This window comes from Myzus persicae, unplaced genomic scaffold (genome assembly GCF_001856785.1).
Source record: "Myzus persicae strain clone G006 unplaced genomic scaffold, MPER_G0061.0, whole genome shotgun sequence".
NCBI lineage: Eukaryota > Metazoa > Arthropoda > Insecta > Hemiptera > Aphididae > Myzus > Myzus persicae.
Genome location: NW_019103036.1, coordinates 1 through 10,116, shown reverse-complemented (window position 1 = coordinate 10,116; position 10,116 = coordinate 1). Strand labels below are relative to the sequence as shown.

General features: G+C 29.5%; 1 protein-coding gene across 1 annotated transcript; it reads left to right on the top strand.

The window, feature by feature from the left end:
* Positions 1-732: 732 nt before the first annotated feature.
* Positions 733-4,457, top strand: LOC111033655. The gene is made up of 3 exons (XM_022314512.1): positions 733-1,467; positions 1,558-1,702; positions 4,061-4,457. The coding sequence occupies exons 1-3, from the start codon at positions 1,011-1,013 to the stop codon at positions 4,455-4,457; spliced, it is 999 nt and encodes a 332-aa protein (XP_022170204.1). The 5' UTR covers positions 733-1,010.
* Positions 4,458-10,116: the final 5,659 nt, after the last annotated feature.

Below are 10,116 nucleotides of genomic sequence, written 5' to 3'. Positions count from 1 at the left end.
GGGAAAACTCTTGTTTTTATAGTAAATATTAAACAGAGAATAAGGAAAAACTATAGATAATAATATAATCTTTATTAGTCAATCATTATTATTGTGACTCAAGGTAATATCCATTATCGTTTTTATCGTGACTAGTGTACATCGTATACCTATACTATATGGACATCAAATAGTTTTGTACGACGTTCGACATCGTGACAATCGTTGACTAAGTGTTGTGCTTATTATTTTATTTCTTATAATCTATTTGAACTGTATTTTTTAAATTTGATTTTTGAGTTATGGAATTTATTAAATCTAATAAAAAAAAAATAAACTTTTACTCGTGTATAATAGTTATACGTATAGAGAGGAAAAAATGTACAAGGAATCGAAGTACTGGAAATGTATAGATATGCAATGTAAAGGTCGATTATCAACTACAAGTGATAATAAAATTAAAAAAGAGCCTTCAGAACATAACAACGTTCCAGATATATGCAAGTTAGAAGTAAAAAAAGAAGTCGAGAGAATGAAATCCCAAGCATTGTCGTCACAAGATAACCCTCAACAAATAATCGCTTCATCGCAATTAAATCCAGTGATATCAGGTGCATTTCCCGAAATATCTAATTTAAAACACACGTTAAGAAGAGTACGCCAACGTAATGCTTGTGCACCGCAGAATCTTCAGTCACTTTTTAACCTCCAAATACCTGAAAGATATACTTTAACTAAAGATGGAAGACAATTCATGCAGTACGATAGCGGCCCATCAGATGAACGTATTTTAATATTTTTTACTAAAGAAAATCTAGAATTAATGGGAAAATGTAATAATTGGTTCGCTGATGGTACATTTAAGTGCACTCCGACACTTTTTACTCAAATTCACACAATACATGTATTGTCAACCAATTCGTTGATACCTACTGTTTATGCTTTATTACCAAACAAATCACAAAAAACATATGTACACCTCCTTAATCAATTAAAAAAAAATTAAATCAACTTTATCACCAATATTAATTATGTCAGATTTTGAAATGGCATCAATTAATGCATTTAAAGAAGTATTTCCAAATTTAAAACAAAAAGGATGCCATTTCCATTTTTCCCAATGTATTTGGCGTAAAATACAACAAATTCAATATATGGCCCAAAAATATATATCAGATTCGACATTTGCATTACAGATATGGCTCTTATTAGCATTAGCATATGTACCAGAAAATCATGTGATAGATGCGTTTGAAGAATTAATAGATTCACAATACTACACAGATAACGAAAACTTTTTACAACCACTTATTGACTACTTTGAAGACACCTGGGTAGGCCGCCCAATAGGTCGAAGAAAAGGTCGTAGATTACCAAAGTATTCAATTTCAATAAGTTTATGGAATTGTTACGAATCCGCAAGTACTTTATTGCCAAGGACTAACAATGCAGTAGAGGGTTGGCATAGAGGTTTCAGTTCATTACTTGGTTAGTTTTTTAAAATATATTGTTAAAAATATTTTATTAAATTTATAATTTAATTCAATATAATGTATAATGTAATATTAACTTTTTAAGGTGCATATCATCCAACATTATGGATATTTATCGATGTGTTGAAAGATCAACAACATTTAGAGGACATAAAACAGGAACAGTTCATTGCTGGTGCCAAAAAACATAAAAAAAAAAAAAAAATACAAAGATTGTTCAGAAAACATACGTGATTTAACCTTATCTTACAACACTAACGACAACATTAATTATTTAAAAGGTATCGCTTACAACTTAACTCTCCAAATGTAACTTTGATTTTGTGAATATTTTTTTATATTATATTTTTATAGGTACTTGTACTTATTATAAAATATTTTTTCGGTATTTTTGATTTTGTAATTATATAAACTTCGCTTTTATTTTTTTCGCTATTTTGGTTTCGCTATTTTTCTTTTCGCCTTTATTTTTTCGATATTGTGGCCTAAAATCCTTCATGATACTGTATTAGATTGGTAGGTAACGCCAATCATTTATCGTTCAAAATTTTAGGTTTTATTCTATTCATTAAATTAGTATCGAATTGTCTCAAGGGGAAATAGGAAATAAGTAAATACTCATCTACAGTCACCAATGTGCTACTAGTCTACTACAAATTAAAATAATGATCAATAAATGATTCAGCATCGGCGTTACCAACCCACAGTATTGCATAATCGATGATAATACTTAATAAATATACTTGAAAACTTTTATTTACCACGTATGTCCACTATAATCAAAAATAATTTAATATAATAATTAATTATATAAGTTATAACATCAAATATCTTGGATAAATTAAATTGTAATAGCAAAGAGCATATGATATGCCTGACCAAAATTGAAAATTAATATAAAAAAAAAACCAGACGTTATAAAATTCAACTATAAATAAATCAACAAGTTGCAAAATTCGTTGAAATTGTCTATTAAAACTATTTGTGATATACTGAATTGGTATCACTGATAAGTTATTAGTTACATTACTATCGGTCTATTTAACAAATTACTATCACACATTATTTTAGTAATACCTTATGTTTAATTGATTGTTGTTTTCAAAATGGAAATAAAAGAAATCAATCTTTAAAGACTTGTTTCTTTACGAATTCAACCCAAGTATTTATTGTGAATAATTTGAAAAGTTATTTTCAATGTTAACAACAAAATGTATCATATTTTCTTCTAAGAATCATCTTTAATTGCTCTGAAGCAAATAGAAACATTTTTACTGATTAAAACACAAAACACATAATAGTTACAGATCCTTTCTCACTATTATCCGAATCCAAAACTTTTAATAGAGATGTTAAACACAAAAAATAACATTACTCAGTAATACCATCGCTTATTAGTAATAATATTAATAATATTAATAGCATAGATTTATTATTATTTTAGTATTTATACTCAATGGTAATGCGCACTTGCAGATTCTGTAAGCAATAAAGTTTAATTAATTTCTATTACATACATAATATTTTTCATAAATTTTATATTATATTAATATGTTTATATTATGATTAATTCTCTATTTCGAGAAAAATGTCTTTCAGATTATTTTTTATTTTTTAAACATAGCTTTTTGTAAAAACACTGTTATACATCTACAAATTACTTAATAAACTTATAAACTGATTATTGTCATTAAATGGTATTCTGAATTTCTATAATTTATATGACATATTAAATATAGCGCAGTTGAATCAAATAAATAAATAAAAATAACAAACCAAATGTCTATAAAAACACGGTACTATGATACATTTTAGCTCAAGTTGAGCTCACATGTTTGAATTGTTATTGAATAACATTTGTCGTTTTAATCATCTAAACTTTCTTTCAAACGACTAAGAAAGTGAATCATTTACAAACACAGTATGTTTTTTTAACTAATTTTTGATATTTTCAATCCAGGAGAGTAGAAGTACAACTATGACGACCAATTTAAAATATACTTACTAACTGTGTCTACAGAAAAACATATATTACAGTAAATAATAATTATATATTAATAATACAATTATATGATTTATGATATGTATAGTGGTGTTGGATAATTTGATATAACCTAGTGGTTTTCTTTACCACTAATGATAATGTGTCAATTTTATTCAATTCATATGGGTGAATATTTACAAAAGTTATAATCATATAGAAATTATTATACTTCTAAGTGCATATTTGAGAGTTATGTTAAAGTACCCTAATTATTTTAATGTGTTTATATTAAATTTCAAAGGTTTGTGCATTTTAAATGTTTTTTATATTTATGCTGATGGAACCCATCTTATATTTTCTTATAATATCATGGAAACATTAAAAATAACAGCAAGAAAATTGAAAATTTTATTTTAGTGGCATCATTTTTTTAAAAGAGCTTCTCATATTTAAAGAAAAACTTAACAAACAAAAAATACTCTAATATTCTGTATGTCTGCTATGTCTTTTTATCTGTATGTATACATTGAAGCTTTTTAATAAATTGAGAAAATAATTAATAATATTGTTAGCGACCAACAAAAAAAAAAAAATGAATTCCTAGGGCTACGGCGTTGTTGAGCTCAGATTGGCCACACTGTGCCCTGGGCCCATACTTCGGCCGGCACGACCGCAACGGCTGCACCACCGACCAGTATTTTTGGATGAAACGGTACGTTAAACAACATATTCAAATGTGTCTGGATTGTTTGACACATAAACGGCCGGCTGATAAGAAACCAGGATTGCTACACCCGATACCGTTTGAGATCGTACATGTTGATCATTTAGGACCTTTTGAGACTAGTACCGCGGGTAACAGATACTTACTGGTACTGGTCGACAATTTGACGAAGTATGTTCAGCTATACCCGTGCCGATTCACGGATACCGGAGGTGTGGTGAAGCGGCTGATAATGTTTTGTGATGAACAAGGGATCCCCAAGCCGAATAGTGAGTGACCGGGGCACCTGTTTCACCAGTAGATCGTTCGAACAGTTCTGTCGACAGCGAGGGATTAGTCACACTCTCAACTCGACTCGTCACCCTCAGGCGAATGGACAAGTTGAGAGAGCGAATCGGACCATACTTCCATTGCTCAGTATGATGACCGACGACCAACGGCATTGGGACGTTCGCGTACCCGAATTAGAACGGCATCTTAATTCAGCGGTGAGCAAGGTCAGTGACAAATCTCCTTACGAGTTGCTACACGGTTACAGCCCACGTTATCATGGCGGCGTTTTGTTCCACCATAGTCGATCCCGCGACGGCTGGACTGACCCGTGTATGCTACAGGATCAGGCACGACAAGCCATCGAAACAGGTCAGATGAAAATGAAAAAGTGGTATGACCAGCGTCATCACCAGACGACGACGTACGAAGTCGGAGAGGTCGTGGTGATGCTGCGACAACCGCGGTCGGATCAGAACTCCAAGTTACAGGAGAAGTACCGCGAACGAAATTTGCAAGTCATCGAAGTGTTGCCCGGCGACACATACAGAATGGCAGAAGTAGCCACCGACGGTCGGGAGGTGTATGCTACTACTGCCCACGTCTCACAGCTCAAGTCGTGGAAGATTTTACGCGAGGCCAATGAGGAGGTTGAACAATCCGAGGATGAAAGCGATACAGGCAATGTCCGACGCGAGGTCGATGAGGAGGTTGACCAATCCGAAGGGGTAAGCGTTGTTGACGAAGTTCAACCCGAGGTCGACGTAGACACCTGCAACGACACAGTGAGCGCGGCCAGGCCAAGTCGCACCAGGAAACGTCCGGTGTGGTACGAGGATTATGGGGTGGATATTTCGTAAAATTGTATTTATGTTGTCAATCTGTTAAATTATTTGTTTTATTCACATATGTATTAATGTTGTCAATCTGTTGAATTATTATGTTATTTAGTTGTTAGTTTTAACTTGACGGTCGCCGGAATCGTGAACAATTCTCAAGGTCAGGAAGGGCCGAGTGTTAGCGACCTAAAAAAAAAAATGAATTGCTAGGGCTACGGCGTTGTTGAGCTCAGATTGGCCACACTGTGCCCTGGGCCCATACTTCGGCCGGTACGACCGCAACGGCGGCACCACCGACCAGTTCGCTTTTCTCCGACTTGAGTGACCGGTGACACCGTTTTGTTCCCGCGTTCCCGACGACCGTCGCGACCATAAGTCTGATACCTACTTTATGTATATTTATTCCGTTCGATGTTAAACCATAATACGATACTTAAGAGCATTATAATATATCAATTATGTTAGTAATTATTCCGTATTAAGTAAACGCTGAATCGCAATAAGTGTTAACTATTTATCGCAGGTTACCTAAGTCCTGACCCGAGCAATATTTTGTTGTTGCTAACAATATTAAATATTATTTACAACGTTGAAAACATACACTGAAAATAATATTATATTTTAATAATATAAAAAACAAAACAAAAATATACGCACTGGTCAAATCTGGAAAGAATTGAATTATATGAAGAATTACTATAGAAAGCTGTATTTAAAATGATTTAACTATTGACTTTTATTTTATAATTGAATAGTTGTATTATTTTTTCTTAACAAATGTTGATATTAAAAAAAAACAAAGCATTAACTTAACGTAGTAGTGGAATCTGTATTAATACTTGCTTTAGATCATTTTCATTACATGGTTTGAAAAAATCATACTTCATATAAACACAAAATAAGGGACAGTGATTTTATTGTGACAGTCGGTCATTGGAATAAAAAAAATAAAAAAAATGAGTATTGAGAAAACTGCATTAAATTTGACTGTTTTCATTTAAAAAGACTTCAGTTTTTGTATTGTTTAGATGAAAATTTTGAAAATAGCTTCAATTGATAGAAAGTTCATCACATCTAGTAATAATAATGGAAGTAAATTTATAGTACAATAATAAACACAACAATTACACACCTATATATGTTTGTACTCTATCTAGATAAAAAAAAAATAAAAAAAATATAGGGTTTTAAGATTTTATATGAATACTTATTGTAAAAAAAAACATCTTATTAAACATAATATGAAAAAAGTGGAAAGTGGACAATTCTTTGGGGTACAAAAATATGTCTAATAGTGTCATCATTTCCACAGAAAGAAGTAAAAATAGGAACAAGGCTTTATAGGATAAGTACCTAAAAAATGTCAATAGCTCCCTTCAAATGTTCTTAATTTATAGTTTTAATCATATTCAGTAATATTAAAGAAGTGTTTGAAATCTCCCCCCTCCAAAAAAAAAAATACATCTCAAACACTATTTGCACCTAATTGTACTATGTATATTCTATGATGAAACCCTTGGACATTGAATTGTAATTGAAAAAGTCATTGCATAAAACCTATAATAATTTACTAATTTAATTTCAAATAGGTACAAAAAACTATTTAAAAACGTTATTCTTTGTGTAAATATCTAATGCAGTTCAAATTTGAAGTTAATATATGTAATAATATAGTTCAAATTTGAAATTAATATATCTTTAAAAAAAACTCTATCTCTATACATGTATGGGTATCTTTTAGATTTTTAACCAGAAAATAATTTGTAAATATTCTAGTTATTGATGAATTTTGTCATGAAAATCACACAAAAACTCAAATTTAAATTTGTCGAATTCTGGTTTTGTGTAAAAATATCGGTTCTTCTTTTGGTTTATTGTAAGACATAAAAAAAAATATGTGGCATATTTTAACTTACCAGTCTCATCTATAAAAAGTTAAAAATAATATATTTTAGTTCACTCCGTAATAAATATTTACAAATTTGAGACGGAATACAAAACAATGTCTTAGTAACTTTCCAAAATTTTGTTATGACAAGACTCCGGTCATGGAACACATTGTTTCTTAATACGTACAATTAAAGTTTCAAATTTTTATATCTTTGTCTAATGTCTATATATTATAAATTTTTTTTGTTTTGTTATGGATATAAAGTAAAAGTTCCGATATTTTTAAAAAATTTAAAAATGAACCTCTTCAAAGGTGAATAGCTGAATATTATACTAAGTTCACGATTCCAAACCGTCTTTAAAAAAAACACGATAGCTATAATTCAGTTATATTAAATTAAAAAAGTATTTATTTATTAAAATTCATAACTACTAACAACGTATTATGGTTTGATAACTAACGAAAAGAAGAAAACGACAGGGATAGAAGATGTTCCAAAAACAGATTATGTATGACGTGAACATATGGAATAAATATTAAAATTAATACAAGTAATAAGAACTATAAGAATTTAAAATATTAAAATTTTGTGGTTACTGAGCAGTGCATCACATTTTTTTTTGTCTCATGTAGATCATGAGTAGAGGTCGGATTTTTATGATTTTACATATTTGTTTCTAGTTTATGCAGTTAAATGGGAGTGAGAAATCTTTACGAATCATGAAACACAGAATTCACAGGAAAAAATTTATTTTGCATAAAAAAGCATATTTTAGAGGTTAGAGAATATTTAACACGTTAGAGAATATTTGGGAATATTTTTGTGATACCCGGCATATAATGAACATATTTCACGCATATCAGCATTTGATAAATACAATGTTCACTAAATGATTTATTTCCGGATTTTAATAAAAATTAATCTCCAGGTATTCCTTATCGATTGCGAAAGCACAACGGTTATTTCGTTAGCTGTCACGACTATACATCGAACAATATATAGTAATTAATTGTTATTGTAAAATTAATTTAATTAAATATTTTTAAAACCAAATTAATAAAAAATTAATTTAAACTGTTTTTTTTTTTATATCAAAAGAATATTTTGCATATTTAAGGACATAAAACATCATATATCTGGTATTTTAAAGGAATATTAAGAGAATATATTGCTTATTTTATGTGACATACAAACATCATATTTTAAGGATTTTAAAAGAATATAAATCCGACCTCTAATCATGAGTTTTAATATAATAATTGAAAATTGACTATTTATATTAAGACTAAATACTTCTTTTTTCTAACATGAAAAAAATATAAACAGTAAATTTGAATTTACAGTATTTTAAATCAATATAGAAATACATAAATTAAGTCAACTTTATATTTTTTAAACATCATTTGTAGTATATTTAATATAGCATATTATTCCAGTTGTAACAATCTAATTTATAAACAAATTATAATACAGAATTCAGTACAATATTACAGAATTATATCAAACTGCATCAAATTAATTAATTCATAAAACTTAACTAACAAAAAAAAAAAAATACTCACATGGTATCGCTAAAAAAAATCAAATAAATACAATAAAAAATATTAATATTAATTGTTATTTATATGTTTTCATTTCATAGGTATAATAATTTCAAAACGGTATCTTAATATTCAATTTTAAGAGATTTCAAACAGTATGATTGGTCTTTCATTAGAAATGCTTAAAATATTCAAATAAGGACATTAATTTGGTGATACGTGTAGATTTTAAATTGATGATTTTTAAGGATTTTCAATTAGGCGATTTTAAAAATGTTTCAATGTGGGTTTTAAAATGTACCTAAGAGTTAGGGATCATTAGTGTTTGTAACTGTATGTAAACAATATTAATCAAATGTAATCAAAACCGTTCTAGTGTTCCTTTTCATGTCCCTATATGTCCGAGCAATTACATGAAAAATGAGCCTATTAGGCGTCTGATGTTAATGGCCAATGAGGATCCCTCTGTAGATCTTTAATTTTACTATTTGTTAAACTTTTTTCGTTTTTTATATTTATCAGCTTTAGCGACCTAATCTAATTAACATTATTTATCTATCATTATCTGTAATCAAACTTTTTTTTCTTTGATATGAATGTTTCTAATTATGTAATATGTATACATTTTCAAAAGGGTTTCAAACCCGTTTATTATTATAAAATAAAATAAAATAAAATATTCGTTCATATTTCAATTTTAATGTTTGAAATTCACCAAAACATATTATCTATCGAACATTAAATGAGCAATGTACATGCATTGTTTATTCAGTGGCAATAAACACGCGGTAGGCTACAGGCATTTAAAACAGATGTATATTCGTTATTGTACGTGGAATAATAATAAACTCGTTATTAATTAAAATTGCTTTTGAATATGTTCTTGTGAGGTTTAAAATGTAATAAAATACTTTTTCTGTGCTTATAAGCAGGGCTTTGTTCAAAAATCATTTATTAGGGTTTTAGGTGCTGCATTTGTTCGTTTATTGTGTATGTCCAAAAGTAATCGACATGTAGTCATAACGTAACAGCTCGTAATAATTTTCTATTTAAAGACACACTGTCTGGTTTCCATTCATAGTTTCAAAAGGATCAATATCATTTTGAAGATTAAGGCATACAGTGTGATACCTGCACTTTATTATTTTATAGTTATTTTGTCACTATCAAAAATATAACTTCAGTCATGAGTGTTTTTTTAAATATTCGTTATGGACAGGTACGTTACACTAGCACCACAACCTAAACCAAATTCTTCAAAATTGTTTCTATGCGTTAGTAACCGATTAGTAACCATTCGTAACCGAAAAATCGGAATTCGTAACCTAAACCGAGTACCAGGAAAACCGTTTTTCCCAACCGGGTGCTGGCGTAACGTTACACCAGCACCCACA

Coding starts and splice junctions, on each gene's coding strand:
- LOC111033655 (XM_022314512.1), top strand. CDS start 1,011: ATGTCAGATTTTGAAATGGCATCAATTAATGCATTTAAAGAAGTATTT. Junction 1,468..1,557: donor AGGTTTCAGTTCATTACTTG/GTTAGTTTTTTA, acceptor TAACTTTTTAAG/GTGCATATCATCCAACATTA. Junction 1,703..4,060: donor AGATTGTTCAGAAAACATAC/GTGATTTAACCT, acceptor ATGAATTCCTAG/GGCTACGGCGTTGTTGAGCT.